This window comes from Apteryx mantelli, chromosome 2 (genome assembly GCF_036417845.1).
Source record: "Apteryx mantelli isolate bAptMan1 chromosome 2, bAptMan1.hap1, whole genome shotgun sequence".
Lineage (NCBI taxonomy): Eukaryota > Metazoa > Chordata > Aves > Apterygiformes > Apterygidae > Apteryx > Apteryx mantelli.
The window spans coordinates 1764192-1781737 of NC_089979.1; the positions used below are offsets into that span (position 1 = coordinate 1764192).

Genomic DNA, 17546 nt, shown 5'->3' on the forward strand with positions numbered 1-17546 from the left:
GTTTGCTCCCGTCGCTGGAGCCTGTCCGTGTCTGACCGTGCACTCTGCACCCCAAACCAACTCGATCCCGGCGGAAGAGCCAAGCGGGGAGGGATCCCCCCACCCCGTTCCTGCTCGGGCCCTTGCAGTGGCCGGGACCCGCCGCGGGAAACGGCGGATGGGGCTGCATCCGAGCCCCGGATGCGGCACCGCGAGCGCCCCTGGGAAAACGGGGCTTTCAGTCCTTGGCTGCGCACTTGGATCAGTGTCTTTTGCAAGCGGAGGAGCGTGGAGAGCGGCCACCTCGCTTCTCCCTCCTCTTCAAGGTTAGTCGGGCGCGTTGGCAGCTTTACGGTGGCAGGGGACGGCGGCTCTGCCACGCGGTGAAGCCCCCCCGGTGACGGCAGAATTTATTACGGTTCCCCTATCCCTTCTCCGTACTGTAGAAAGAGGCAGTTTTCTCCACGATGGCACTTTCCGCTCTTCCCACCCGCTCTCCCGTAGCCCGAAGGATGCTACGGCAGCGGGTTTGCGCGTAGCCGCAGCGGGACCGTGCAATGTCACGGAGCCGTATTGCAAGAGCCCCAACAGAAGAGCTAAAAATACCTCTGGGATCAGGGGCTGGCAAAAAGCATATCTTTATTTTATGCACGTCACGGTTTTATTTCAGGTCTGGGCGTTGGAATGGCTCCTAATCTGCGCGAGTCGCGGCGGAGGGAAGCGCTAATGGTTTTATCGTCCTCTGCCCTTGCAGATGCCGGTGTGCTCCTACTTCCTGAAGGGGATCTGCAGCAACAGCAACTGCCCGTACAGCCACGTCTACGTGTCCCGCAAAGCCGAAGTGTGCCAGGATTTCCTCAAAGGCTACTGCCCCATGGGAGAAAAGGTAAAAGAGGGGCCCGGCGCTCGGCGCGTCTCTCCCCCCGCCCCCCCCGGCGCGGCCGGCTGCGGTGATGGATGCGCTTCGGCTGAAGCGCCGGCGGGAGGGAGCCGCGCCGCTCGTGGAGCGCGTTGCTAATCCGCAAGCTGTTTTTCAACGCGCGCTATCGCACCGAAGGGAGCCGTTGAGCTGGAAGCTGCCGAACACCTGGACGTGATGAACGGCAGTCCCGCGCCTTTCCGAAGGTTTATGGGCAAAGCGGCTTTGTTTCCTTACAGGCAGGCGGAAAGGAAACGAATGAAAGATGCTGCGGCTCGCAGTCGCCGTGCCGGTCTTTCCTCCGGAGGAGCCGCCCCGGGGCCTCCGTGAGGTTTCCCATTGCTCGGTGTTTGCTGGCGGGGCCTGGCGGACGGCTTCCTCCTCCGCGCGGCCATTGCGTTGAGCTAAGGGAGAAGGTAGACCACGCTGCCGTTCCCCCCGGGGTTCGTGGACATGAAGTCCTTCACATGCGTTAAGCGTGGATCTGTAGCCTCCTGCTCTACCATGTTGATCTACCCTGTTGAATCTACCCTGATTGGGTCCTAGGCTTTCTCCAGACTGTTGCTCCAAACATGCAACATCATCTCTTGGGTCAAGAATTTCCTCCTTAGATTTTATTTTTGACGTGTCTTTATGAAAGTGCTATCGCAGCACAGAGATCTGAAGGACAGATGTAAGTGAGGGCGGATGCTTGTGAGCCGCCTTAGCCACATGCTGACATGGGAATGAAAATCCCCAAATTCCTTGGGATTTTTCTGCTTGGGAATCGCACCTATGTCTCTGTTTCTCCTGGAGAGCCAGGTGGCACGGAGGCGCTGAGAAAGGCCGCCTTGGAGCACCAGCTCGGCAGTCCTGAGGGGAGCCCAGTCTTCTGAGATTCCTTTGGGGTGGCTTTGCCGCAGCGTGGCAGCTTCCTTGAAGCGAAAGCCGTCTGAAAAGAGTCTTTTAATAGGCAGAAACCTGGCTGGGAAGCGTCTTGATTCCTTTCTCAAATGCTGGGTCAGTGCTTTTGAAACAGGAACCTCTGGAGACGAGCGATGTTGTCCCAGGACCAACCTCTTGTGCCATAGGAAACCCCATGTGGTCGTAGGTCTGTGGTGCACCTCCTGGGCGGTGTAAGTTGGGATGTTTTGCTTCACGCTTGGGTGTGCCAGGGGTGCAAGGGAGATCAGTGAGGACAAATAGGATGAGATGTAACTTGTGACAGCGCTGCTTTGGCTCTTTTGGTAGGATCATTAGCCTTCCACAGAGGAGGGCTTCCAATGCTGGAGAGGAGAAGGTTCCCAGGTACCTTCTGGACGTTCCTGCCCTTCCTGTCTGACTTGTCTTTTCTGGTTTCTATTAATTTAATAGGCATTTGTTTGCCTTTTAGTGTGGACCACTCTCTTCGTTTTGTTAACCAAGCAGATGTTTTTCTTTCGGGTCCTGGGAACACCGATACGTATTGCCTTCACTTTGTTTCCCCGATTGCCACCTCAAACTTGCAAGAGACCGAAGATACCATCGTGTTAGAGTCCCCAAGCGCTGAAGTGGGGAATCGTAAATCGGAAAGGGTAGCCAGTAAATTTGCCGAAAGGATGAATAAACAGACAAAGACGGGCTCTGAGATGCGTGGAGGTTATGCGTTTCTGACGTAGTTGAGAGCTGGTGGCCTGTTCTGTTCTGCAGTGGGTTATGTGGTGGCTTTTCGGTCCAGCGTTCAACCATGTTCTGTGCAATGCTCTACCATCCCTGGGAACCCCGGGCTGATTTAGCCAGAGGATGGGACCCATCCTTGTCTCTCCATCCGCTTCTCTCCAGGGACTTTGCTTGTAATCAGTAGGATGCATTTTGCGAGGCTTTACGTAGAGGAGAACATCAGATAAATGTTTGTGGTTGGGTTCAGCCACTGCCGTGCGCCGACAGCAAGCGAGCAGAGCAAGTCGCCAGCTTTTGCGGAAGCCTTGGCTCCGAGGTGGAGACCATGGTGTGGGTACCGCGTTGAAAGCGGGATAGCGACCCTGCAAACGCGGCTTTAAACCGGCTCTTTAGCTGAAAAACGAGCCACTAATGAAGCAATCATGTTGTTTATGTAAAGTCTGCCAGATAGCAGGGCACCGTCCCAAATATGCCCCCGCAGGCTTGTAGAATGATATTATTTTATTGCATTTAATAGAGACACGTGAGTAAGTGTCTGCCTAGGCATGGTTTGGCAGACTTGCTGCTCCTGAAGGTTTTTTCCCCCCCTCCTCATGACTGAGGCTGCTTTTCACCAGGGGATTTGCCTGTATGAACTGCTGGATGCTTAGAGCTACATGTTTCTCCAAACCGGAGCCCGGAGAGGCTCGTTTCCTCTTTTCCGCCGTTCCAGTAGCTCTCGTTGACAAAGGTCAATAAAAAGCGAATAAATAAGGTCAATAAAGCGAATTGCCAGGCTGCTCTTAGATCCGTCCCGGGGCGCAGGTGGAAGACGTGGAGCCAAGGGGACAAGGATGCTCGGTGGCAGGAGCAGTCCCAAAATGCAACTGGTGGGAGGGAAGGAGAAGCCGCGGGATGTCAGCAGGAGGGGATGACCACGCTAATAAATTAGCCTTTGCCTTAATTACTTTTTGCGGCAGCGCCCGGAGAGGACGGCGGGCAGGGTAAACATCGCTTCCTAAGGAAAACAGAGCCGTCCCGCCATCTCCCTCCAGCGCAGCCCTCGCCACGCCGGCTGTGTCCCTACAATTATTTTAAAATATTCCAATTTAAATGAAAATATAAAAGAGATATTTAGAATATTTATTCTATTAGTAAAAGTGCTTACTGCGTCACTTTTAGAGTGTCAGAAAAGCATTCTCCTACAGATGATGGATAGCAGCCTGTAATTATATATGGGGAGAAATTGCTGAGCGGGCCATATTTAACTGGGGAGGAGACATACCAGCTTGGGCCATTAAGGGTTAATTTTATTCTCTAAATAATATAAAAAGTGCTGAGTCCGTTCCTTTGCTCAAAGTAGAAAGTCCTCAAATGGACCCCGGAGAGTTTATAATATTCTCCTGAATCAAGTAAAAATGTTAACCTTGCTTCATAAAACGATGGCTTGTTAAAGATGCGCAGTCCCTTTTCTTTTGAATAATTTAGGACGGGAGTAAATCTTGCCTTGTTCTGCGTTTCCGTGTCCGAGAGGCAGCGGAGCCCATCTGCCTGCAGGCTGAGCCGCGGCGGGCGAGGGAGGCGAAGGCGCTCGGTGGCGCCGGGGCCTCCTCGAAGCTTGAACTCGAACGAGGATGCTCCGTAATTAGAAATTCGGGTCCTTTGGCACTGGGGTTTGGCACGGCTTCGTGCCCGGCTCTCCCTCCCGCTGTCTTTTCCTCTTTGCTTTCTTCTTTCCATCGGACCTTTGTAAAAAATGCCCGTTATTATCCGTAATTTATTGCATGTCGTTGCCTTAAGTACTTTCTGGACTTGCTTCCAGGACATGTGGGTGGAGAGGATCAGTGATGCCCCAAGCGATGCCAACGGTGGGAACCTCCCTGCAGCTCTGGGACCTTCTCCGGCCCCAAGAGATGGCCACATCAGGGAGAAGCCGGCCAGGCCGGTCTCGTCGTCCACCTCAGTCCCGCGCGCCCCAAGAAGCTGAAGGGGGAAGCAGGGAGGGATGGAGAAACGCAGACTTTTGTGGGTGCTCCCAGGGGGGTTTTCGGAGTTGGCCATGTGGCACCTGGCTCGTGCATGACGGTGGCGCCGCGCCGGCGCTGGGGGACTTTCTGCTGGTGCAGCCGCAGTCCGGGCTCGCTCGCCGACTGTTTTAACAGGTTGTCCTAAGGTGAAAGCCGCTGCTTGTGGTTCCCACCGCCCCCTCCCGTATGGGTCCCCTGGCCTGGGCAGCCGTTTGCGGCATAGGTTTCCTGGCCGCAGGCTCGGCAGATGGAGACGGCTTCCCTAAATTCATCTTCTGCATCGGGTTTTGCTGTAGTCGCCGAAGGGAGCCGGCGGTTGCGAGCGGGCTGCGGCCGAGGAATAGGGCTGCTCGGCTCCGAAGGGAGCGGAGTTGCCCGCGAGTCCCTACTAAGCCGCCCTCCTCGCCGCGTCCCCGCTTGGCTCCCGAAACGAGGCGCGATAGCTGGCGCGGAGGAGCTCGTCGGGTGCCGCGTCGAACCGCAGGCGGGCGAGGAGGGAGCAAACGTGGGATAAAAGCGTGCTTGGACCTTGCGGTGCCGTTGCCTGTAGGCAGCGTTCGACCCTCGCAGCCCGTCGGAGCGCAGGCAGGGAGGTCCGTCCGGCCTCCTCCGACTGTGGCGTCTATAAAATCGGTCGGCATTAGATAATCCTTTACCCCCACGGTGTCTATTAGCAAGCGCGGTGCCGTAAATACCTATCTTCGTATTGGTGCCATCAGCTGCTTTGAAGCCTGTGGGTAAATTGTTCCCCCTGGGGAGCCGTTAAGCAGTGAGACACGCTGAGATTAAACAACGAGGCTACTGTGCAACCGCACGGGGAAATGGGCTGGAATAAATCACCGGGAAGCGGGATCGGCGCGCGGTAAGTCAAGGCACAAACAGAGCCAGCAGGAGCTTTATACTTTTGGGTGCTTCCAGGTCATGTTCCTAAATGAGTCTGAATTCAGGATTTGCAGTAGGGTCCTGGCTGGCCGTGTTCTGGATCTGCCTCTTTGCAAAAGCCTACTTTAAGGTCGAAACCAGAGGCTAATTAAAGCTTTTGCTATTGCGCTAGGAACACGTGAAGAATCGCTCGAATGACTCAAAATACCTGGAACTCTGACCCGGTTTGTAATTTATTCACATAAAATATCAGTAACTCTCATGTTAACTTGGCCAGTTCTGGTTAACAAGAGCTACTGGGGGAAGTGCCGCTTCCTTGGGAAAAATTGTTTTTTGCCCCCGTGCGCAGTGTTGTTTTTTTCTCGCAGCGCCAGCTGCTTGATTTCCTGCAGAAAATTCAAATGCGGGGACTTTTTCTTAGCTCGCGTCTTGTTCTCTTTTGTATTTCTCTAGTCTGACGATGTCTGAGGTTGTTTTGGATTTTCTCGTTTTCTGGTGGAAGTTGAACAGGTTCCTACAGTAAAGGATTTTCAGGCTGAGTGTCTAATATATTAAACTTAACGCGTTCCTGATCTTTAGGAAAAGCCACATTAACCCTCTTAGTGGCAGCTACCAGTTGCGTGTCTTCGTGTGGTTTTCTCTTATTATCTGGCGCTTGCTTTGACGTGAAGAGCGGCAGCCTGGCATCCTTGGTCTCCCTTAGCACACAAACGTGAAGATCAGAGCTGCTCGTATTGCATATTCTCAGTTTTTTCTTGTTGCCTTTTGGGCAAAACAGCATTTTTCTTTTTTTTGCTACAACGGTCAACAGATGCAGGTCTTTCTTGATCTTTCTTCCCCCTTGTTTGGTGCCAAGCTGAGCCCCAGCCCGCTGCTGCGCTCTCTGCTGCCGCGCAGCTCGTCCTTTCATCAAGACGTGAAGCATGTGCAGTTGTTGAGGAACCCGTGTCCTTCCCTCAACATAGCTGCTGGCTGATTTCTAGCTCTGTAATTACACTCCACCTCCTGGGTTTCATCTTGGGTTATGTCCCAAACGGTTGTGGTGGTTGTCACTGGCCACCACGGTGCGTCCGTTATGTACCAGTGCAGAGGTGACAGGTGACAGGTCTCCGATCCCAGCAGTGTCGAGGGACTTTCTGTCACCAAAACGCTGCGAGGTGCTTCATGACGGCAGCTCCCTGCATCCAGCAAACACAAGAATCGCAGTGAATAACTGAGTATAAATCCTTTAAAAATCATTTCTTGCTCCTCCATCGTGTTGATGTCCTGTTGAGCTCTGGTATCCTCCTCCTCCTCCTCCCCGAGATCCCCACCGCTGCTGTGGCGGAGCTCGAACCTTCAAGGAGAAGCAGGGGGACAAATCTGCAGATGGAAAACCCATCTAGGGTGGTTAAACATCTTCCGGCCCTGGAAATCCCCAAGGCTCAGACTGCTTTTGGGTCTCCTCCCTCCAAAGCTCCTTTCTTGGCAGCTGTTCAGATGCTCTCCGAGACCTTCAAGAGCTCCTCCGTCTGTGGATCGTTTGACTCACGCTGTTAGTTTGGGACAGACAGTGGGGTTTTTTTTCAAGAGGCTTCAAATGCAGATGATTTTTCTTTCAAACCTCTCTGCCTCTTGTGCCTGGTGAGAACCAGCCATGGCGGGAGCAGATTTCCCAGCTTGAAGCGCTCATCTCCAAAGCACCTGAAGTTGTTACACTGAATTAGACCCCATCAGACGGAGAAGCGCCTCAGTGCCCAGCTACCGGGGGGCTGTTTGAAGTGCAAGAAGTCTTAATATAAAACTTCTCCGCTCAGAGGGAGCCTGGGGAGGGAAATGAGGAAAGCTAAGCTTTGAGCCAGCCCAAATTTTCTATTTCTTAACCGTGCCTGTCTCTTATTTCTTTGGTGATCCCATCGTGACTGCTTCCTATTTCTGCTCGCCTTTGATTCAGGAAGAGCTGTCAGCAGTGAGATGCGCGGGTGGCCAAGGGCAGGAACCCCTGCCCGCGAGGGACATGGCGAGGCCGGAGCAGAGGGGCTGCAGGGCTACGTGCGCGGCCGCGCGACTCCCTGACTTGAGCATCTGGGCTTTGACACAATTGATAGACCTCTTGGCGTTGCAAGGGGCTGTGCAGGAGGTGACAGCAGGGAAGGTCCTTAAAGGCATAAATCAGTGAGCTGGTCAAAGGGTGAGGAGGAGGAAGAGGAGAAAGGCTTGCACAGTTTATCCTGCTGATCAGAGAAGTGTTCTTTTTTTTCTTCTTTTTTGCTAAAAATCTTTAAAGATGATCCAAGGTCGGGTCGGCTTGCTGTGCTCCGATGACCTGGTACAAGTGCTCTGTACCTCGATGTCACCAAACGCGTCCCACGGTGGGTATAAAATCCGCTCCAGCTCCCATCCAAAGAATGAAAACTGGGACAGATTAACTGCCTGTGTTGGACTCTCGAAGGCTGGCCATTAGGGGTCTGTACTCCTGCAGATTGCTTCTTCTAAAGAGATGATCCATTTTATGCACTTCCAACAAGAGAGAGGGCGAGGGGAAGTTGGTTTGGTCTCTAATTCCTGCTGATCCTTCGGCATAGGCCACCCCTGCAGCCCACGCCAACCTTCTCCTGCCACTGTTCTCCGCATGGCCCAACATTGGTGATAACAAGCCTTCGCTGCACAAATGTTGGCATGACCCAGGCACGTGGGCATGCCAGTGCCTCCTAGTGCCGCTTGGCTGCTGTCCACACGGTGCTTGGCTCATCTTTCATCCCATTTCTTGCCAGTGGTGCTTTTCTGATTTTACCTCCGGTTCTTGCCCATTTCTGGCTCCCTTGCCTTCGTTTTGCTGTGGATCACGTTGGAGCTAGGAGTTTCTTGTGATGCTCCAGGCACATCCACAGACAGTAGCTGTGGCTCTGCCTGCGCCAGCCACTGGTTCGTGGTGCTCTGAGCGGCAGTGTAATAACAACTGAGGGACCTCAACCTTCCTGCCAATTTTTGGCACTTACAGGCATGTCTTTGAGGCACTGGCATGAGGTAACACCTTGTTAGCAGAGCAGTGATCAGCAGCATGAAGACCTCAGGTCATTCGTGGCCTGGCTTGACTTTTGCCAGTGGCCAGCATCCACTGATTATTTCTCCTCTTGGTTACTCGATCCTTAGAAACCTTTGTGACGGTCCCATACGGCTGTGCCCTGACTCACAGAATCGCAGAATGGTTGAGGTTGGAAGGGACCTCTGGAGATCATCTAGTCCAAGCCCCCTGCTCAAGCAGGGTCACCTCGAGCACGTTGCACAGGATCGCGTCCAGGCGGGTTTTGAATATCTCCAAGGAAGGAGACTCCACCTCCTCTCTGGGCAACCTGTTCCAGGGCTCTGTCACCCTCACAGTAAAGAAGTGTCGTGTCTCTGCAGTTGTGAGCACTTCACAGTCGAAGCTGTTGAGAGTAGAAGGTTGGCTGATGACAACCTGGTACCATGCGGCTCTTATGAAGAGTTTATGAAGATGAGCAGCCCCTTTGTTGAGCTGCCGTGGGAGGTTTGAGGCTTGCGTTCCCCCATCGTTCCGAATTAGCTGATGGATAGCTCTGCCTTTGATAGCTCTTTTATAGTCCAGTGCAGCTGTATGAAAATCAGCTACAAAGGCAACTTTGTTTTATCTTTAATTTTGGCTTGGGTTAACAGATGTTTTCTGGGTGCTGCAGTCGCCTGCTTAATTTGTTTTTCCTATTACATGTAGCAGAAATCTTCAGTCAACAAACTGATCAGTAAGTAAATTCTTTATTTAAAAAAAAAAAAAGTGGGTAGGCTTGTTAATGATCACAAAAGTGTCAGCTCTTCAGGTCACAAATGGCAGTCGACTACCTTGGAGCTCATCTCTGGAAACACAGGGTAAAACTGTGGTTTGAGACTCAGCAAACAGACCCAAATCCACTAATGCGTTTGGTACCTGGTGCCTGGCCATGACAGCAGGAACAAGGAACTGATTGTACTTTGCTGTTGAAATGGATTTAAAAACCTGGGCTCTCCATACGTCTGGAAGAGTTGGGGAATCGCAACTGCAGTGTTTTGCAGTTTAAACCATACCATCTGTCCCGTAGAGGCTGCACAGTGATCTGGAGAAGGGTTTAGTGCTGGGAGCAGAGATGCACTGGGCGACCTGTCCCGGGAAGGAGGCAGAGGAGTTTTCCCTGGCTCTCCACTGGGATACGCCAGTTTGCAGGAGAAGGTTGACTTGCGCGGTTCCAGCCCGCTGAACTTTGGCAAGGTGTCAGTCGCTTCGTTCTGCGCCCCGGAGTGATTCTCAGCTGAAATTAGAACAGCAGTGGAAGCTGTGCTCCTGATAGTGAGCGATAAATCTCCGTGTTGGCGATGGGAGCTTTCCACTTAAAATGCTTTGTGAACTGCAGCAGAGGTTTAAAACTAATCAGGTTTCTTCTCTGCCCAATCCTCTCCCCGTATCTCCGCAGAAATCTTTGTGGGTTTCCAGTTGCATCTTATTTACCGTACGCTGTAATGGCATAATGAGGGTTCTTATTGCTACTTTAATTTAACGGTAGTATTTTCAACAACATTCAGATGCTTACATTAAAGATGTTGCTTATCAGGGCAAACTTGAACTACTTAATAGCTTGGGCTAGTTGATAACAGTGCTTAGATAAATACTAGTCTGTGATTTTCTCTCTTGCACTTTAATATCTTTGGAGGGGAAGGTGCATCACAAAACATGAAAATTAAGAAGTTCAGAGTAAAAGTAGCCTCTGAATCACAGCTAATAACTGGGAATATACTGATGAGGCAGAGAGTCCTTGATTGCAGCTCTAACTTCTGTAGAGACAGCCACAAATAAAACCAGATTACATCTTTGCTTCCCACTCCGGAATTTACCTCCTTTCTCATTTGTTCTCCGTTGGCTGATGAGCTCTCTCTGCACTCTGGAGAACGTGGTCTGCACACTGTTTTCCCAATCTCTAGCATCCTGCAAGCATGGGGTAGCAGCTTCCCCAAGTCACCTGGAATAATATATTCAACTGACCCTCCCGTCTTCTCTGATGACGACGAACCTGTAGGCGATACACCGTGGATGTCTAGCTTGCTTGCCTGACTCCATCCCAGGTGGTCATGATTTGGGGTTGGTGATTCCCATTGGTGGGTTCCTCGTGGGAAACTGGCTCCGTCACGTTGTTGCGGTGAGATGGATGAGATTGCTCTGATGGAAATGGTCTTCCTGAGCAGATGCATCAAAGTAGTGCAGGAGGTGGTTAAATACTTTAGACATTCCCGATGCCAGTCCTTGGTGGTTGCTCTTCAGCTGGTGATTCGCCTTCCTTCTTAAGTCCTTAGCTCTGCTCTCACAGGCTCTCGAATGGCCGGGGTGCTTTGGGGCTTGCTGCTGATGGCTGGCTCTTCTCTGTCCTCTCGGCTTGGTTTGTTTCTCTTATTTTGTGTTTTGGCGTCTAGTGTCAGGGAGTCTCGTCAGAGCTGCGTGGCAGTCCTCCAGCATGATACGGGGCACGAGTGGAAAACAAGCCTGAAAAGGGCCAACCTCTGGTCTCTGCGACTGCCAGCAGAGCTTTTGCAACTCTGCAGAGAACTGGGAGAGAGCAGTGGAAGCAGTCAGGAGGCAATTTCCAAACAAGAAGATGTAATTAAGCAAAAAAAAATCATTGGGAATGTTCAGTTGCGGTGCTTTGGCTCCTGCTCTTGACAAGGTCTTGAGGTGTCGTGTTTGCCCGCATTATGGAAGCGAAATGTCTAATGCTCTCTGATGTCATTTTGCTACGTGGAAAATTCCAATTATAGAGGAATTTATTAAGGGCCGCGGTATGAAGTCTGCTGCTCCAGGCTGCAGTAGTTCTAGCTGGGCAGTTTATCAGTAGCAGGGTGCTATTATCAGCCTGCCAGTGGTGTTACTGAACCCCTGTGTCACCGAGCGGCTAGTTTTCAGTTTTATGCAGATTTCGAGCTTTTCCTTTCCTCTTTCCAAAAAAAGACATTGGCTTTGAAACTGAGAGCTCAAGTGTCCACTTCTTTCTAACAGATACCGTGTTGTTTTGCCTCAGTGATCGCCGCTCTTCCTGCCGGCCCGTTTAGTGTTTCTGTATCTGTTGCCTGATGTTAGTGAGAACCATAACGCTGCCGTTGGCCACTGCAAGAAGAGAATTTCGCAGCTCTTGAAGTTCCCTGCGTGAGTTACTTTTTTCCGTGTTTATGGGTGCTCTCCTTCATTGCATTTCACGTTTGGGCCTCGGCAAAATGAAGGATCCGGCCAGTAATAGGACCTGTCTTCCGAAAATGTCTCGGCGTCAGGCAAGGCTGCAGGAGTTGCAGAGCAGAAGAGCAGGAAAAGCCATGGGCGATCGATAGCAGCAACCCGATGCCCCGCGCCAAGCGGTACAGGGCGTTCTGCGGACGGGAGATGCTGTAGGACGCTCTGCCCTGCAGATGCTCCATTAGCACAAATACTGCATGCGAGAGTCAGCGAAATGGCAGATCCGAACCAGGGAGGAGCAAGAGGAGAGGAAACGGTCAAAAGTGATGTAACGGGAGCCATCAGGAGGTTGCAGAGAAGATAGACAACAGAAGCCCCATCCCTTAGATCGTTTATGTTTGGGCTGGATCAAAGCAAGGAAGGTCTACCCTGCAGGTAAAAGGCTTGGTCCCTTCGCAGGGAATGTCCTTCAGTCCGTCCCAGCTGTACTGGTGCTCCTTAGTTCAGGTATTTTAAAAATGTTGTCCAGTTTTTATTCCAACTCCGAGGTATTGGTAGTTCAAGTGCTGTTTTATCTTCTGCAAGCACCAATGGAGAGCTCAACAACTTGGCATTGGGTTGTGTTTGTTTTTGTTAAGCTCTTCATGTCCTGCCTGTCCTGATGTTAGTGACGTAGATCTATAGTGATGTTTGTATTGTGGCAGCGCTGAGATGCTTCAGCCAAGCTCTGAGACCTGCTGCATCACTGGGTGCTCTCAAACCCCCCAAATCCTAGACAGCGTCAGGATGAGGCCATCAAAAAGGATGGGGAGAAAGGACATAGCTTGGGCTGCGTCGCTTGGCCCTAGTCTCCATGTCCGTTATTGTGACACAAGCTTTTCCTCCTGAAATCACCGTGGGACAGGTTGTTCCCTGTCTCTTCTGCTCCTTGGAGTCAGCTGCTGTCGACATCCGTCTGCAGGAATTCGTTGCTTCTCTGCAAGTGCTCTGCTAGGGTGCACGAACTCTGCTTTGGGGCAGAAACCCGTTTTGGAGATAAATTCTTAGCAAGGGGTCTCGAAATGTCATGTGGAATCTGCAGGGTTTGACATTAGCATCTGGCGTAGTTGTTCAGGGCCGCTGAGCTGATGTTTTCAGCCCGAGCAAGGGGCTTCTTCACTTTTCACCGCCTGGTCTGCTGCTGGGGGTAACGCGAAGGGGTGACGTTGGGTCTGGATTTCCATCACGGGCTGATGCTCACGAGCGTGGCAACAAGCACCTTCTGCTTATCGTTTATTTTTATTGTGTCAATGCCCTTAGCTCAGGCACGGAGTTAAGGACCCCGTTGCGCCCGTGCCAAGAGAAAAAAGGCAAGCGGAAGGGGCACATGCTACCGGTAGGGATCTCGCAGAAGATGCTGTCCCTTGCTTCCAGCTGGAGCGGTCCTCTGTCCTCTGAGCGTCTCGTAGCCTGGTGGGTGGAGGGCAGAGGTTGCTTCCTCGCGTTTCCCTGCTTTCCCCGGTTTAGTGGAGCCTTTCCGGTTCGTTTTCAAGGTGGAAAACCAGCCCCGTATTAGGGGATTACGCAGATAACGGGGGCGATAGTTGCTTAAAAAAAAAAAAGGGATGGGGGGCAAACAGGCCTTGTGGTCTCAAACCTAAGCCTGGGGGTCAGCAACTCACCTTCGCTCTCCAGCGTCCTTGGGGGGCCGAGGCCGTGGCCGCTGCGCGGTTATAAATAACGAAGAGAACGAGCGTGGCCTCGTTAGGCTGGTGCCAACGGGGCAGCTAGCGGGCCGCTCTAACGGGGAGCCCTCAGCAGCTCCCACCGTCGGGTTTTTTCAGCTCCGCGTCAGGAAGAAACTGTAAAATAGCATCCAAAAAAAGGGGGTTTTGCTGGTTGCAGTGTGAAGATGGGAAGGCTGAAGCAACGCTCCGTGTGCCGGGTAGCTTTCTCCGTTGTTATTGCGCAGCCTGCGTGACGTCGGGCTGCGTTGTCTTCCAGGTTTTAACGACGGGGAGCTGGAGTTTTTAAGGCTGCTTCCATCTGCGCCCAATTATAAAAAGAGGCCATCAAAAAAAAGCCATTTACTGGCTGTCAGTTGTGAGCGGCCCCGCTGCCTCCGCCAGGAGCTTCCCGCTTAGCGTGGAGGAGCTGGGGGGGAAGAGGTGTGGGACAACAGCCTTGACGCCGATCCGGCTGGTTAATCCTGCGGCACGGAGCTGGGGTGACCTGTGACGGATTCAGCGTTCAGCCGCCGGCACGTGCCGAGATGCCTGCTGTTCCCGTGCCAGCTGCCAAGCCAAGGAGCCGAGCAGCAGGCGAGAGGAGCCTTGAGCTTCTTGAGAAGTTCAGCTGGGACAAGCTGCTGGTGGAGAGGAGTCGGGAAGGTGGCGCTGGAGGAGATCATGGTGGGAGTCCGCGCGGCGGAGTCGAGCTCGGCTGGCTTTTCGTTCGCCGTCACTTCTCCTGGAGGCTAAACCAGAACGTGCAGGTGGTGGAAACGTCCCGATCTCAGGCCACGCTTGGTCGCAGCAGGTCCTTTTGGTGCCGGTCCCGTGCCCTGGCAGGAGGAGCGCCTCCTCTCTTCCCGGCCGGCCGTGGGGCGGGTAATGGCATCTCCTGGCAGCTTGCTCCGTGCCCGACGCGCCGAGCCGCGGGCTTTCCATCACCTTTCATAAGGTCAGTAGGCAGCTCCGGCCGTCCCAGTAACCCGGCTCGGCGCTCCTCTGGCCTCCTCGTGCCAAGGGCGTTCGTGGAAAACGGTTGTGAAAGTTGGTGGCCGGGCCGAGCCAGGAGGAACCGAGCTGGCGCCTTGCAGCAGCCCGGTCAGCTGTTGCCTTCGCCGTGCCAAGGGAGGCTGCACGGCGCAAGTCCCCGCGTCCCCGATCCACCCCTGCTCCGGTTGGCGCCGAAACGCCAGTGGCGGCGGCGTGCTCCGCGGCTCTGGATCCCGTGTTGTCCGAGGCTTCGGCGAGGTTGGGGTGGGGGCAGTTAGTGACACCCCGAATTGCACCCGCGGAGGCGCACGCGGGCCTGGGGCGAGCTGACCTTGCTGCCACCTCCGCCATGCTCCCCCTCTGGCTGGGAAAAAAACACCGGCTCCGGCAGGAGCATCCCGCTCCCGGGGTGGCCCCGTCCTTGCCGGCAGCACCCGCTTCCTCTCCTGCTTTTTTGGGGGCGCCCCGGTTTTTCCAACCTCTCCCCCGTCGCGCCGCTGGAAGCGTCCAGATGCTTTTTCTCTTTTTATGGTGCAACCTGCCGGCCGGCGGGGTTGGGGGGGGGATAAAATTAGCCGTGCCGACAGGTGGAAGGGATCGGATAGCCCTGGGAAGGAGGTTGCTCCCCTCCGCCCCGCGAGCCCACCCGCTCCTTCACCTCGCCTGACACGAGCTGGGCACCGAGCGGGGTTTACGGTAACCCAATCCCCGCGTCCGAGCTGGCATCGAGCCCCGGGGGCCGCGAGCAGCGTTTAGCTGCCCCCCCTCCCAGCTCCGTCCCTCCCGTAAATAAATACGAGGGGCTTTTCCACCCGCCGAGCCGAAAAACGACGCCGCTTTCCGGGCCGGCGGCGGGTGCCGGAGCGGGAGCCCGGCGCCGGCCAGGGCCGAGCGCCGTGGGAGGGCGGCCAAAGCGTGCCGTCAGCGCCTGGTCCCGCCGCCCGGAGAAGGAGCTCGGAAAAGTCATTAGAAACCCGAAGCCAGGGAGCGGGGCCGGGAATTAGTTCCGCACGGTTTGTTTTCTTTATTAAGTATATACTCGCGGAGGACGGCCCTCGTTTCTCGCGGGCGGCGAGGCCGGAGCGCCGTCACCTCATTTTTTTTTAATTTTTAAATCTTTTTTGGGGGGGGGTGCTCACTTTTTTTTTAATTGACTGCCCCTCGCAAGCCATCCTGTGCCTGCCGTCGCCGAGCGCTCCTCGTTCTCGCTCTTGCCCGTATCTCTTCTGCAGCCGCCGGCGTCCCCAGCAGCGTGAGCTCCGGAAAAAGGCGCAAGCTTTTCCCGAGCCTCCGCGCAATTTCGACTTTTTCTTCCCTCGTTCGGGCCGTTTGCAAGACGACGGCCGCCGAGACGGGGAGAGGGAAGCTTTGCGCGCCGGAGCAGATACATATATATAAAATATATATATATTTTTTACATATCCACTCCAGGATGACACCCCTGAAAATAAGAATTAACGTTCTTAGCAGCTTGCGAGCGGTAAGAGCGTTTGCCGCCAGCCTTGCCGGCAGCGCCGACGCAAGTCCGAAAGCGGATTCTCGCTGGTGATGCTTTTCCGGCGCCGGTCCGTGGATGCGGTAGAGCAAGCTTTGGATTTTGGAGCCGCGCCGGATTTGGGCACTGTTTAGAGGTGCTCTAGGTCCCTTTGGAGTTTTTCCCTGGATTACAGATTTACCTGCTTCAGATGCTCTTTGAGATGGAGGGGGGAAATCACGGGAGCTGGGTTTTGTGTGGGTTTTTTTGCCCGTCTTGTAAAGCGGTCCTGTCGTTCCCGCGGGGTTTTCTGTGGGACATGCACCCGGATGGACCGAGAACAGGCCGAGTTCATTTATCGGCACCGTCCCCGAGCAGAGCAGGCCCAACTCCGGCCCTTGGCCGTGGTGGCCTTTGGCAGAAGGTGGTGCCAGCGGCAGTCCCAAAATAGGCTCGTTTTGCAGCAAAGAAACGTGCTGCTTCCCTGCTTTTCCCTGCTCCTCCCCAGGCCCCAAGAGTGATGCAGGGAGAGGTCACAGACCCAGCCTGGACAACGTTGTTGTCCTGTGTCCGTCCTGACACCAGCTTCTCCTCCCTGGTTAACCTCCTCAGGACCTCCCACCACTGCTGCCTCTGGGCAGATCGTTACTGCTAAGACGTTGATCGTTTTGGGTCTCTTAGGTTGAACGCTTGGAAAGCAGTGAGCCTCTCTCGGAAGAGCGGAAGGGTAATGGTGCGATGGGGAGGAGGACGGTGGGAGAAGGCAGCGCCGGCGGGTCCTTCTGCCCTTAGCGACGCGTTAGTGCCACCCGAAGGCGCCCGTCGCAGGGTGTTTCGGGGCGTTCACCTTGCTCTCGTTTCCCTTGCAGTGCAAGAAGAAGCACACGCTGGTTTGCCCGGACTTCGCCAAGAAGGGCGTCTGCCCCAAGGGCGCCCGCTGCAAGCTGCTGCACCCGCAGAAGAAGCGCTGCCCGCGGCAGCCCGGCACTGCCGGTGATGCCGACCGCGGCCACCCCCCCTCCAAGTGGCAGCGGCTCTGCGAAGAAACGGGCAGGTAGGAACGACTGCGAGGAACACGGCTTGCCCTTCTCCTTAAACAGCTTCCTTCCCAGCCCGCTCCGGGTGTTTTGCGGGAGCTCGGGAACGCCTCCTATTTGTATCCAGCCGTGCTCGTTTTCCCCGGGTTTATTTAGGCTGGTTTAAGGTGTAGCTGCTTTGGGGCACTGCTGTGCCTTCCTGACCCGTTTCCTAAGGGAAACAGGCTCCTACAGGCTTGAGGCTCAAGGGCAACGTCTCCAGGTGGAGCTGCTGGGGGGCCAAGCGAGGATTTTGCAGACAGCGTCCTCTCGGAGGAGCCTTGCCCAAGTGTCGGGGCTCGGCGCTGGTCCCCATGCCACCTCTCTGAGGTCCTGGCACCTTTGAGGAGGGCTCGGTAGGGTGGTGCCAACAACGTTTCAAGCGAGATGTTTTATCCCCCCCTTTGCCTTCTCCCATGCTCCTCTGCATCTCGCCACCCTATAAGCTGGTTGCCATTGGGTATATTTGCCCTTAGAAACGTGGCCCTCGGGACTTGAGCACCTCCAGGTGTGTCTGAGGCTTTGGTAGACCTTCCTCCTGGGAGGTGAAGGAGCAGAATGGCCTGGATGGAAAGGCCATCACAGAAAGTGGGAACAGCTCAGCCAGGCCTCTGTGGGAAGCTGGGAACCATCCTCCTGGTCCGGCGCTCTTCCTCACCCTCCGCTGCAGAGAGCTGGCAAGGATGGAGCTG

General features: G+C 54.3%; 1 protein-coding gene across 1 annotated transcript in view; it reads left to right on the forward strand.

The window, feature by feature from the left end:
• Window positions 1-17546, forward strand: part of ZC3H3 (zinc finger CCCH-type containing 3) — a 157351-nt gene that overhangs the window by 121768 nt on the left and 18037 nt on the right. Inside the window, exons 9-10 of the mRNA XM_067290103.1 lie at window positions 734-865; window positions 16648-16832. Of these exons, the coding sequence (XP_067146204.1) occupies window positions 734-865; window positions 16648-16832 (317 nt within the window). The remainder of the gene's footprint in view (window positions 1-733; window positions 866-16647; window positions 16833-17546) is intronic.